Source organism: Abrus precatorius, unplaced genomic scaffold (assembly GCF_003935025.1).
Source record: "Abrus precatorius isolate BTA unplaced genomic scaffold, Abrus_2018 Scaffold8, whole genome shotgun sequence".
Classification (NCBI taxonomy): domain Eukaryota; kingdom Viridiplantae; phylum Streptophyta; class Magnoliopsida; order Fabales; family Fabaceae; genus Abrus; species Abrus precatorius.
The window spans coordinates 6,610,408-6,624,584 of record NW_020874428.1 but is presented as its reverse complement, the minus strand read 5'-3'; the positions used below and the strand labels follow the sequence as shown (position 1 = coordinate 6,624,584).

The following is a 14,177-nucleotide window of genomic DNA, read 5'->3' as shown; positions in this document are numbered from 1 at the left end:
TATATAAGAAAAATTATCCGGTGACTATTTCAAAATCAGAAGGTCAACAGTCAATTAACAATTACAAAGACAGGGAGACCACACACCATTAACAATTAAATGAACATCCTTTCTGGGCGCTAGAGATTTTTCAAGCGAAGAAAAACACACCAGTCAAGAATTAACTTGCTTACCTCATATTCCTGAGTAAAAGTAATTACTCGATGCACAATTTTCATTCCTCTACACATACACACAAATCAAATGCACAATTTTATTTGAAGCAAAGATAACTAAAGATTCATTTGGAGCATGGAATTAGCATAGTAGTTTAAAACTTGTAATTATAATAAGTAATTCTTACACATTTAAGTTATTGAAAATTAAGTTTATGAATACTTAAGATGTGCTTAGAAGTGTTTACTGAGAGCTTATAAAAACATATTAACTATTGTAAGCCTTTTTTTTAAAACTTATTTTAATAAATTTGATTTGTAATTTATCAAAATAAATTCTTTTTAACTTAAGTTAATAATTTTCATTTATAGTATATGATATGATATATATTTTTTTATTCAATAGTAACTTATTAAATAAAAATTTAATTAAGCTGTTATCCAAACACATCATTGTCTAAATATTATATATATATTTTTTAAAAAATTTGCTATATGAAAAATGTTAAGCATATGGAAATATTAATTTTTATTTAAAGAAAGCATTTATTATCTTGAAAACAAGAGTATAATAAATGTTATATATTTTAATTAAAATATGATATTTAGATGTTTAAACTTATCTCTAAAATTTAAATTAATAAAATTGATATATATTTCCTCTCGTTTTATAAAGTAAATATTAAATTTTAAAAAAAAAGATGAAAAAAAATCATAACTTAACTCATATGATAATAAAATGCACTTTTAATAATTTTCAAACACTAAAAATGCTTTATTCAAACAATTTTGAAAGTTATATCACAAAAATAGTTATAGTTAAAAGCTCGTTGCAAGCTTTTCTTGCTTCTCGCATCAAGTTCCACTTCCAATACTAAGAAAGGCAACTTGGAAGGACACCCAAATGAAACGCTGATTAACCCGCAGCTCGCACAAGTATACAATTACGGGGCAGTTTCTAGGTCGTTAAGTTTCTTTCTACATTTTGCGCGCGACAGTGGTTATAATCTCATTCGCTATTTCAATTCTCTCTTCTTCTCATCGTTCCACGCCACATCTTCTTCAATGTTCCACAACAACAATAGTGTATCGATCTCTGTCTCAGACGACGAATCCGATGAACTGGGTCGCATGCGAGTCCGTGCGCGACGGAAGCGCAGAAAACTCGGTCACCGACGATGGCTCAGGAAGCTACTCCTCAGATACTGGATGCTACTAATCATTATTCCAGCTGCGTGTTTGCTCATATTCGAAGCTTCTAGAATCGGTCGAAAGCCTAGTTTAAACGTGAACTCTGAGATTGAAACACGCAACAATCAACTTCATAGATCTAATCCCGCATTGGTGAAAGAGCCTCACAGTAACTTGAATCGCCTTGATCCTACAACTCATGTTGTTGGTGGTGTTAGAGAACGTAAGTCCCTTTTCTCTCTCTATTTCAATTTGCATATGGTGTTTAATTTGACACGTGGTTTAATTGAATCCCTATTAGGTTGCTTGAAGCTTCTACCACCTGAAAAGCTAGAGCGTCTTGATATTCCCGAGGAAGAGGAATCTAATTTTCCTGTTGGTGAGGTTTTGTACATATCAGAGAGTGACGCGTCTTTTGTAGGAGGGAATGTTACGTTGTCTCAATTGCGTACTGAAGACACAAGGTTTAATTTGTTTACTGGAAATCAAACGTTTGAGCAGAGAGATAAAAGTTTTGAGGTAATGAAGATGTAAAGAGTGGCTTCTGATGACTCAATGATTTCTCCTGAAGTTGTAGGAATAGTTTATGCTTGGATGTAGTTATATGTATGCCCATTTTTTTCTTTCTGGTATGAATTGTAGGTGTCAGAAACTACGATGGTACATTGTGGGTTCTATAGTGTGAATGGAGGGTTTAAGATATCTGATGAAGATACGAGTTACATGCAAGGTTGCAAGGTAGTGGTGTCTACTTGTGCGTTTGGTGGTGGAGATGATCTCTATCAACCGATTGGGATGTCGGAGGCTTCGCTTAAGAAGGTTATTTAAGCAGTATAAGTCTATAAGAGTTTGTAATTGATGTGTCTTAGAAGTTGCTGATCTTATTTGCCAAATCTATTTAGTGGTATGCAGGTTTGTTATGTAGCATTCTGGGATGAAATTACGCTAAAGGCGCAGGAATTAGTGGAGCGCAGGATTGGGGAAAATGGATTTATTGGAAAATGGCGTGTTGTCATTGTTCGAGATCTTCCTTTTGCTGATCAAAGGTTGAATGGTAAAATTCCCAAGGTATTAAGTCTTTGAAGTGAACCCCTCCCCCAAAAGATGTTTCTTGTTTGTCATCTTCTATGTCTTGATAGTGTTGCTAGTGCACAATCAACATGTGGCTGCACTCGGGTCCATGTCCAAGCCATTTGTTCTCCAAAGATTCTATTTTTTTGGTCCAATGCTACGTCAATGCATGTACAGAATGGTTGTTGTCCTGCATATGAACTCCATGCTTTATTTGTCAAGGATAAAATAAGATACATGCCTATTATGCTCTGTTATTCACTAGTTTTTCTTCTTTTTTGGGTGGGGGGGGGGGGTATTGTCCTCTGATGAAGCTTTCCTTTATGTTTCCTTTTTCAACCATGTGTGCACTTGGATATCTTTCAGATGTTAAGCCATCGCCTTTTTCCTGAAGCAAAATACTCTATTTGGGTGGACTCCAAGTCCCAATTTAGGAGAGATCCACTAGGTGTGTTGGAAGCACTCCTTTGGCGCTCAAATTCTATACTTGCCATATCAGAACATGGAGCTCGCAGTAGTGTCTATGATGAGGCTAAGGCTGTCGTCAAGAAGAACAAAGCCAAGCCAGAGGAAGTTGAAGTGCAACTGAATCAATACAGGAAAGATGGCTTGCCTGAAGACAAGAGATTTAATGGAAAAAAAGGTATGCACAGATTATAGTTTTATTAGCATGAAGAAAATTTTAGATTTTTCTTCTTTTCTTCAAAAAAGAAAAAGTTGCTGTTCTATTTCATTTAAAAGTTTGTTTTATGTTTTTAGATGCCAATCCTCTCATCAATTCTGTTACCGAACTTTGATTTAGATTGGATTGTATTCCCAGCTTTGCACCAATATTTTGTAAAATGTTTGAACAAGCTTGTGCTGTGCAGCTCTATGTGAAGCCTCTGTTATTGTGAGGAAGCACACACCGCTAACTAATCTATTGATGTGCGTCTGGTTTAATGAGGTGGTTCGCTTCACTTCTAGGGATCAGCTTAGCTTCCCTTATGTCCTGTGGCGGCTGAAAGCATTCAGAAACATCAATACGTTCCCTGTCTGTACCCGCAAGGATCTTGTCAATAGCATGGGACATATCCGCAAGGCCAAACCTTTGCAAATCTCATTTAATTAAACTGGTTGAAAGCAGTGCCTACCTGCATTTGTCTAACTCATTTCTTATTTCATTAGTTTCCTTAGCCAATCCGAATCAGGTATAAGTGCTGTTTTTCTAACCCCATCCCCCTCTACTGTTATTACCGGTGGATGGTTATAATTTGTATTTATCATTTACTGTGAGCTCTTTGATTAGGTAATTTCAGAAAAGATCTAGTTCATGGAAAGGCAAATCAAACGAGATTTTGCTTTGGACTTGATTCCCAACACAAATTTCTGTAATAACACCAATGTTTCATAAATTATGAGGTTGCCGTGCCCATTATATATAGTGAAAATACATAAACGCAACCATACGTAGTTGTTGGAATGCATCTCTCCTGTCAGACATGTAGCAATTACTGCAGGGGCAGCTGATGATGGCAAGGAAAATGGTCATGTGAGACATACAATGAAACAGTTGGCCTGTGCAAAGCTTCAAACACTTGGTAGAGAAATTTATAATGTTTGAACAAACTTAAAGCATAGAAAGAAGCGCATGAAAATCCTGAGGTAGAGAAGTTACCTAACGAGGGGGAGTCTTTTTACAAGGTTGGGTAGTTTTTGAGGAAATGGCTTGGGATTAAATTGTTTCTGGATGTTTGTTTTAATGGTCATTTGGTTTTACTTTTTAGTTTCCAAGTGTTTTTAAAACGATAATAAGGAATAAGCCTGACAATCGAGTGCTAAAAAAGAGGTGTTGCGTAATGAAAGGTTTCCTTCCAAGGATGGTAGTTCTGATGGAGATAGTTCGAGTGTTAGGTTATACCTAGATGTCTATTATATGTGGTTTTTAATTACTGAAGTTTTAGAGCTTTTTCTGGTTAATGGAAGTCTATTTTTCTTGTTTTCAGTTACCGAAATCCGTATATTAATCTCACCAGTGTAGGATTCATGATCCAAATGAAGGCAGGATGGCCTTTGAGGGTATATGGTATGCTTTCTTTTGATTGGTCATGAACTTCGAAAGGTCATTAATGAAGCTGTTACTATGGTATGGATTCTTTTCAAGAATAAAGGTCATTTGAGCTTGTTTTGATTGTCGTCTACTAGACCGCGTTGTGCATTGGTGGAGGAAGGGAGTGAACACTAGGTTTTTTGTAAGATTTCCTTTGAATTTTCAACCGAATCCTTGTCACTCAACCCCATAGCAGAATTTTCAGCATGAAGTGGCAAATCAGGTGCAGTTTGTCATAATTTCCCTATTCCTTATATGGGACAGCAGAATGTAGTAATCCTGGACAAAATTTTTAGAGGAAAAATAGTGCATAATCTTGCATGTTTGTGTTAAAGGTTATTTTATGAAAATTTAACATAAAACTTTTGAGGTAGAATATCCTGCATCAAATCCTTGAGTTTTAAGCCATCAAAATTAAGCTCTTTAAGATCTAAATATGCAGAAGCCTTACCTTATTTTTGGGTATATATTAACTTCTTTTCTCCAAAGAAAGTTCAAATTACGCAGTCCTCATATTTGTAAAAGTTGCATCTCGAGTGTATATGACATTCCTAGTAGAGCGATAACAACTAAACTAGGGTTTATTGGGTACTTGAAAAAGCATCTATGATGCAGAAGGACAATTACCACTAAATTGGTTTGCGTTTAGGCACGAATATTTATCTACAGAAATTTATAATGATGGGCGTGAATGTGAGTATTTTGACTTGGATTTTTTTTTCGTTTTTAAAATTTGTTTTATGTTTTTATATAATAAAATAAATATTATTATTTAAAGTATATTTATATATTTATATTTTGTAAAATAAATATTTATAATATGTTATTCTAATAAATATTTATAAATATTTTGTTAATTATATATAATAAAATAAGTTTTATTATTTGAATTATATTTATATTTTTATATTATTTGAAAATGAATAAAAATAATAATAATATTTATTTTACATGTTTATTAAAATTTATTTTACATATTTAATATGATAAATAATATTTTAGTTTTTCTTATTATATTATTTAATATAAATTTGATTTTTTTTAAAATGCTATTAACATTATATTCAGAAATTATAATTTTTAAAAAAAATAAAAATTACAATAATAATTTATTTAATTTTAAATTTATATAAAATAAAAATTATAATAAAAATTTATTTAATTTTATATATTTATAAAATAAATAAAAGTATTAAATAATAACCAGTTTATTTATTTATTTTGAGATATTAATCTTTATTAAAATTTATACATAATTATTTATTTAAAAAATATGTTATTAATATAATAAACATTATTAAATAATATTATGTAGATATATATATATATAATTATATATTTAATATAAATTATAAATGCTAAAAAATTAAAAGTTACAATGACATTCATAAAATTAAAAATGACATTAAGAAAATTTTAAAATAATAACAACAACATAAATCAATGGTGGGAACTAGAAGCTATGTTTGGACATGTCTTCTTTGTGTGATCAGAGGTGTACAATAAGAACAATTTTTTGCCCGACTTTGTTGTTCTTTAATGTCCATCTTTGTTCTTATCCTACTAGACTTAAGTCGACCATTTGAAGTTCTTTTTAGTTTTAGATTTGGATACAAAGTTGGGCTCGAGAAAGATTTGAACACACAAGAATACATGAAATTGTACATTGTTAATTCCATCTATTTCCTATTTGTGCCACCACTACTACAAAATCCAAGAAAGAGCGACCAACAACTAAGGACGACCAACACATTTGAAATCGGTACGACTTCCACACCATCGTATCACGAGACTGCATCAATTCTTTCAAACATTACGTCAGAAGCAAACATAATTAACACAAGACATTCGTTTGTAATAGAATCAGAGGATTTTTTTACAAACTTATTTGGAGTTGATTTTACAACTCTATCTTTAGTACAAACTTACGTGCAGTCTCTTTACTAACTAGATTTTGCTAATGAACTTGGTAATTCATCAAATGTATTCCAACAATTAGACTTTAATGATGATCCAAATCCTCAACAAGTTCATCTTGAAATTTCAAAACAACAACCACAAAGACAAAATCTACCACGTCACAAACGTCACCCTCATTATGGAATTAACTACCATTATGGAGATAGTTAATTATTAATGTTGTTATGAATTTGTTATCATCTTTATTAATACATTTTGTCATCATCAATGTTACCTTAATAATATGAAAATGTTAATTTTAAAATATTTATCTCAAGTATAAATAATTAACTTATAATTTAATATTTTATTTACTTTTTAAAAATAAATTTTTATTCTAAAATAAAATTTATTAAAAAATTATAATAGTAAAGTTTTAGGGTTTAGGGTATTAAAAATTATAATATTAAATAATATAATTTAAAAAAAATAATTTAATTAAAATAAAATTTTTATTCAAAATATCATTTTATCATACTAATATTTAAAAATATTAACTCAAAATAACATATTTAAATAAATAAATAAACAGAATAATATTTAATATATTTATTTAATTTTTAAAAATATAATTATTATTCTTTAAGTATAAATAATTTAAGCATTAACATTACTATATAAAATAATATACTTATTATTTAAATATTTAATTAGTTTTTAAAAATTATCTAAAATAATTTACTTATTATTTAATTATTTTAATTAATTTTTAAAAATAGACATAATTATGGTTTTGGTCTTTATAAATATAAGTCTTTTTATGATTAGTCCCTACAAATATTTTTGTTAGGAAGTGGTCTTTCTAAAGTAGGAAATTAAGAAATGATCCCTACCATTAACCCCATCTTTGTTAAATGCTGAGCTGGCTAACGGAGAGCCAGTTCAACACTCCACGTGACCTATTCGAATCCTAGTCAGTTGTTTACATGGCATGCCACATCATTTATATTTATATTTTTTATTTAAAATTATATAATTAAAAATAAGTCCCTAAACACAATTTTTCATAATTACATAAAAGTCTTTTAATTTTGTTTCTTTCTTCTCCTCGGTCCTTCTCTTTCTCTCTCCCAAAACTCGGATCCAGCGCCATCCCCGTAACCCATTCTCCCTCTCCCTATTAGACAAATTATCCAATTGAAGAAAAAAGAAAAGAAAATCACAAAACCCGTTTTTCATATTTTTCTTCCGTCCAAAATCAGTCTTTCCAAAGCAAAGCAGGGAAATAATGGTTAATGAAAGTGTGCTAATGATATTAATGCTTTGAATACAACGAAGGATTTGAATTTTTAGACAAAAGGCAACATTGTAACAAAGGAGATAATGTTTTGAAATGTGCAAAAAGTCATAATATGCCACTTGTTTAATAAATAGAAAGCAAAATACTTTGCTGAGAGATTCAATAGTTTCTTTTTTAATGGTTTTTTGAGGGCTTCTGTCATGAAGGAGAAGGATGAGGAGCTTGCATTGTTCCTCGAGATGAAGAAATGCGAGAAGGAGCGGAATGATCTTCTTGTTGGATTTTTGTTTGTCATTTGTTATCCTTCATGGTGCAGGGTCAAATCCGGGAACTTCTTCCATATTTAACATTTCATCATCTACGTCGACCCCAAGACTGGTGTTGATGATTTTATCAATTCTCATCTACGCATGTGTGATTTTCTCAACTTTGATATATGTCCCATAGCAAGGGTTGGATAATAAGAGGGAATGGAAATTGGAGTTAGAATAGATAGCAGAGAGGGAGATAGTAAGGGTGCTGGATGGAGGTAGGAGAATGATGAGAACGAGGAATAAATGTCTGAAAGATAGGAATATGGAAAAAAGAAGGGATGCCGGAAAGGGGGAGTGGGGTGGTAGAGGGGTTGCAGATGGAGAGAAGTTTAGAGAGGAAAAAAAAAAACTTTTTTTGCAAATATATAAAACATATTTATGGACTTTTTTGTAAATATTTATTTTAATTAATAAAAAATAAAAAATTTAAATAACATGACAAGCCATATAAGTTGTGACTGTCCTTCTATGTAGCGCCATGTGCAGTGGTGAGCTGGTTTTCTAATTGTCAGCTCAGCACTTAACAGAAGGGAAGTTTAGGATAGGGACCATTTCCTAATTTCTTAATTTAGAAGGATCACTTTTAAACAAAAATATTTGTAGGGACTAATCACAAAAATGCTTATATTTATAGGGATCAAAAATATAATTAAGCCTTAAAAATATAATAATTATTTTTTTCTAAAAATATTATTTATTATCTTAAATATGTAAAATAAATTTTAATAAATATGTAAATTAAATATTATTTTTATTTTTATTCATTTTTAAATAATATAAAAATATAAACATAATTCAAATAATAAAACTTATTTTATTTATAAATAGTTATTATAATAACATATTATAAATATTTATTTTAACAAAATATAAATATAATTTAAATAATAATATTTATTTTATTATATAAAAACATAAAACAAAATTAAAAAAAAAAAACTCAAGTCAGAATTCAATTATCCGGGAATTGAATTTTGGCTGGCAAAAACATGTTAAAGTAAAAGAGTCTATTTGGGTAAATAATTTGGTGATAGGTATATTTGTGTATTTTTTTTGATTTTTTAATAATTTTTCTGTAAAAATTTCACCCGTCTTATCCTACATCCATTCATTAAACTTTACAATCATAACTCTCATATTGAATCTTAATAATTTAAACTTTTTATCTCAAAATTATAAATCTTAATTCCTTATTGTCAACAATTAATTGACATAATCATATTTGTAATTGTGAACAATGTAATTTTGTTTAAAAAATATTTATTTTTTTAAAAAAATAAATTTTATTGTTACAAAAAGGGTATAGAAGCAAAGGATTTAAGAAAATAAAATAAAATTTTGTCTTGATAAAATGAAGAAAATTTAGAATTAATTTAAAAAATAATAAAATATCACAAATAATCAAACTTTTAAACTAATGTTACTTTGTACATGAAATGAGAAATTTTTAAAATTTTTATATTTTATGAGAATTCCTATCAAAAAAAAGAGAGGAAAAACTATGAAGAAAAAGGTTCAAGAATTGGAGAGGAGACAAATTTTTTTTTGAAAAATATATAAAAAAAGAAAGATAATGAAAGGCAGAAAAACAAAGGCAAGCAAATAAAGACTAAAGAGTTTTAAAAGTCCAAGTAATATTTTTTTATCATGTATTTTTAAATTTTTACTCTTTGACATATTCCTAATATAAGCATATTATGCATCCATTCAATCACATAGTATTTCTTAATATATATATATTTCAAATCTGTTGCTACTCACCACTGTTAGCTATCATGCTCCTGCTGAAGTTTCATCGTCAACCATCTTATCTTTTCACCACAAAAGCCCTTATCTTTCCTTCTTTTCTCTTCCAAACTACCACTTTTAACCTTTAAAATTTTTTATTATTCCCTCCTCCATCACTTTTGTCCAAACCATCACCTTTCACTACCCACTCATTCTTTTTCTTTTTTTCTAAATCATCACCTACCATTAAACACTTCTATTATTCATTTTCTTGTTTTCCTCTCTCTCATACATAAATCCATTATTTAAAGAATTTTTTTTTTTTTTATCATCTTTACCTCAATTCTCCACCATATTTTTTCCTTAAAAAAAAAAACAATTTTATATCTCCAAGAACCCCTAGAAGCTTATATCTAAAATATGGAAAAGTTTTGCAATTTTTAGGTTTTTTTTTTTTGGAGTAGTCTGATGACCCAAATTTTTGTCAACCTTTTTTTGGGTTGGTGTGATGGTGCAATTCAATTGTTGATTTTTTTTAGTTTTTGGTTGACCCCTTCTTTGGACTGGTTTGGTGGCCCAATTTAGTAATTGACTCTTTGTTGACTTTTTTTAAAAAAAAATTGTTTGAATCTTAATAATTTATAATATTAATGTGTAGTAACTCTATCTTTATTCATTATAAATTGTCAAAATTTATGTATATCAATGTTATCTTAGGTTTTACACACTATTAATATAGTGTTTCTACCTTTATATGCTTTAAATCGTTATGATTTTTGTGTACCAATATTATGTTCTATGTAATATAAATTTATTAAATGAAGTTTTAATCATTTTACTAAATAAATATTTTCTTTAATCAATTCAAATATATTTATTTTTTTATTAAATTAAATTGATTTTATATTTTAATTTTTCTTAAGTTATATTTATAACATTAATAAATTAAATAATTAATACTTAATTTAATTTCTTCATTTTATTATTATTTTTTACAACATCCATGTATAATTTACATTGTCTTAGTTTATTCAATAAATTATAAGAGATTTATGTATATCTTACGTTATTTTAAATTCTTCAACATGAATTATAATTCGAATATAAATTCAAATATTTGCTTAGAAATAAAAATATTTTTTAACGATTTGTAATATAGTTATATGATCTCTTTCACTTTCTATATTATTTATCGTAGTATGCATCGTCTTATCTTCTATCTTAACCATTATAATCTTATCAAAATAATTTTAATATCAAAATAAACTTTCTTTTACTAAACTTAATTTTAATTAACTATTTTTTGAGTTCTCCATTATACCAAAAAATACGTAAGAACAGGAATCACACGTCAAAATAAATTTTTTTTTTAAGATATCAATTAACTTTTTAATAAATAATTTATCTTCTTTTAAAATAAAAATAATAAATATTTTTTAAAATTAAAATAAATTTATACAATTAATTAAAAGCAACTGTTATTTAAACAGACATTATAGAGTGTTAATATATTTTTTACACATAAACGATTATTGAACTCATTTTTAGTTTTTAATATCATTTTTTAAAGTTTTTTCAAAATTTTTTAAAATAAATTTTGATGATAACTCCTCTAAATTTTAATTTTTTTTATTTTTTAATATATTTTTCTTAACATTTTCCCTATTATTGCAACTGTACACGAATGAATTTATTTTTACTGTCTCACCGTCTAAGAACTTTATCTTTACTAGCATGATATAAAATACTAAAACGTTTATTAATTAATTATGAACACCTGCTATTGACATTGTAATCCAGAAAATAAAATAATATTTTGAAGGTAAATTTTGTAGTACCTATAACAAATTTTCAGGATACCATAAATTTTTTTAATTAATACTATTTAGACACATGTTTAAATAATAAATTTATTTAATAATAAATTATTATATTTGTTACATTTAAATAAATTAAAAAGTATTTAAATTAAAATTAAATAAATTAAAATTTAAAAATAAAATAATAATATTAAATTAATATATTATTTTTAATTATTTTTATTTATAATAAATAAATTTTTTTAAATATAAATTATATTTTATTCAAAATTAAAAATTTATAAAAATAAAATAAAATTTAATATACAATATTTATATATAATAATAAAATTATATAGTCAATAATATAAATAATATAATTTTAAATAAATTATATATAATAATATTTTTTAACTTGTTACTTATTTTTTTATTGGTATACATTTTTTAGATATAGTAAATATATACATTTTTTGTCTCATTATAATATGTTACTTACCTTGAAATAATGTCATAGAAGAGACTATCAGGTGTGCATTGCTCTTTTTTTTTTTTTTTTTAAAAAAAATTAACATGATATGATAGAATGATAGAAAAGATAAAATATTATAAGAGAAAAATATATTTTTATTATATTTGATGTACATTAGAATAGTAAAATAAATAATATTATGTCATTGTTTTAATTTTTGAGATAAATAAAAATAATAAAAAATATAAGTTATATTTAAATAAAAGTTACTCTTTATTAAAATTAATTTAGTTTTTAAAAAAATTTATTTTCATTATTTTAATTTTTAATATATATAATTTTAAGTTATAATACTTTTATTCATTTTTTACCATAAAAATTAATTTTCTAGAACAGAAATTATAATCATAACCAAAAATTCTAAAAAGTTTTAAAATATAATTTATAGAATGATTAAAATTTACAAAATTTTTAAAAATATATTTTTTTCTTGCAAATTATCATATTTTGATGATATTTAACCCAACACTCCTTTAACAATAAAAATTTAGATTATAATAACTAAATATGATAACTTAACAGGATAAAGCTATTATATTCTGTTAATTAATAAATGTCAAAAATAAAATAATATAGTGTACTATTTTTTAGTTAAATAGTTTAAATTTAAATTTTAGTAAAAATAAATTTTAAATTTAAACTTAAAATTAATTTAAAAGAGTAATTAAATCTCAAATTTCAATTTAGTCAACATGAGATAAAAATTAAATTTTAAATTCAAATCCTTTAATATTTTTACAGATATGAATGAAATTATTTTTTTTTAGTCGTGAATTTTCAAATGATATTAATTTGCTAAATTATTTTTGAATTTGCACTGTTATAACAAAATATCCTATGGTATTATATTTTTATTATTTAATAATAAATTATTTGAGACATAAGAAATATGAAATCCAATTTAAACGTGGATAATTTTTTAATATATAATAAAAGGCAATTACATTAATATCCATCAAATAAATTTATTTATGCATTAAATTAAAAAATTGCATGACATTAATATGTAATTTTACTCAATTATTCTGTACTATAAGCTCAACTACTTTCGTAACGATAATGATGATGATAATAATTATATGAAATATATTTATGTAACAAAATATATTTAAGTTTTATGCAACTAAAAAATAATTTTTGAAGTTATGTATAAATAATTTTAGGTCGTTAGCGTCTATTTTAAGTTCCACCTCAAAACGACAAAAGATGTCCAACGAAGTCTTATTCAGCGTTCCACCGCCTTTGAAAGCCGCGTTAACGGATTTATTTTGATTGCATCATCATCGTTAACTTTTCCACTCACCGCCTAATCTTAGCCGTCTATCCTGACCCTCCTCCTCTATATAAACCCTCCTTGGCCTTCACATTCGCTCCAAAGTAGGTTAAGCGTGTGGTTTCTATCCCTTGGCTATTTTGCGTTATGTGGTCGTTTTCCTTCGATCTTTCGACTGTATGTGGTTGATGGTTTCCTTTTAATGGTTCTGAAGTTAGTTCAGTCTTTTTACGATCAGTACTCTTAATCGAGTTGTGTTGTTTTGCGTTGACGATTGTTATGATTCATGCTGTCTTCGGCTTTGATCCAGTTTGTGTAGGGTTTTGGCGATTCTGATCTTGATCCAGTTTGGTGATTGATTGTATTACCGGGTTAAAGATCTCGAGAAATTGATAGTTCTAGTGACTCCTTTTTCATCAATTATTTGAATTTGAATATCATTCTTCATTAAATGTTGAACTGCTTGCGTTTATTCGTTTGCAACACGCTGAGTTTGGATACATTTAAATATCGTGCTGTTGCCGATTGAAGATTATATCATAAAAGATTTTATGCGATTCTTGATATAGCGGAATATGATCAAGAAACCGTTCTTCTGGATATATTTAATATCTTGGATGATTGTCTTCTTTAATATTCTTTTTCAAGATTTGATCAAGAAACATACGGATTGAACTGTGGATCTGTTTTCTGCAGTGTAGTGTCCGGAATTGCTTGGCGTAATGGGAGCGTCGCGGTTTGGTGATTTTGTGATATTCTCCTGGGACTTCTATTCTTGGATTTGTCTTCGTCTTCTTCTTCCTATCCTTTTTTGTCTATAATGAGC

At 27.2% G+C, this 14,177-nt stretch overlaps 1 protein-coding gene across 3 annotated transcripts; it reads left to right on the top strand.

Moving 5' to 3' along the window:
- Nucleotides 1–1,008: 1,008 nt before the first annotated feature.
- On the top strand, nt 1,009–3,986 carry LOC113847005. 3 transcript variants are annotated; one of them, XR_003501745.1, is made up of 7 exons: nt 1,009–1,569; nt 1,648–1,865; nt 1,989–2,165; nt 2,259–2,414; nt 2,784–3,060; nt 3,287–3,607; nt 3,716–3,986. XR_003501745.1 is itself a non-coding variant. In XM_027475822.1 (6 exons), the coding sequence occupies exons 1-6, from the start codon at nt 1,221–1,223 to the stop codon at nt 3,526–3,528; spliced, it is 1,419 nt and encodes a 472-aa protein (XP_027331623.1). In that variant the 5' UTR covers nt 1,009–1,220; the 3' UTR covers nt 3,529–3,986. The 3 variants fall into 3 exon arrangements, 1 of the variants encoding a protein (XP_027331623.1); XR_003501744.1 differs by having other exon boundaries at nt 3,706–3,986; XM_027475822.1 differs by having other exon boundaries at nt 3,287–3,986.
- The last annotated feature ends 10,191 nt before the right edge of the window (nt 3,987–14,177 follow it).

Coding starts and splice junctions, on each gene's coding strand:
- LOC113847005 (XM_027475822.1), top strand. CDS start 1,221: ATGTTCCACAACAACAATAGTGTATCGATCTCTGTCTCAGACGACGAA. Junction 1,866..1,988: donor AGAGAGATAAAAGTTTTGAG/GTAATGAAGATG, acceptor TATGAATTGTAG/GTGTCAGAAACTACGATGGT. Junction 2,415..2,783: donor TGAATGGTAAAATTCCCAAG/GTATTAAGTCTT, acceptor GATATCTTTCAG/ATGTTAAGCCATCGCCTTTT.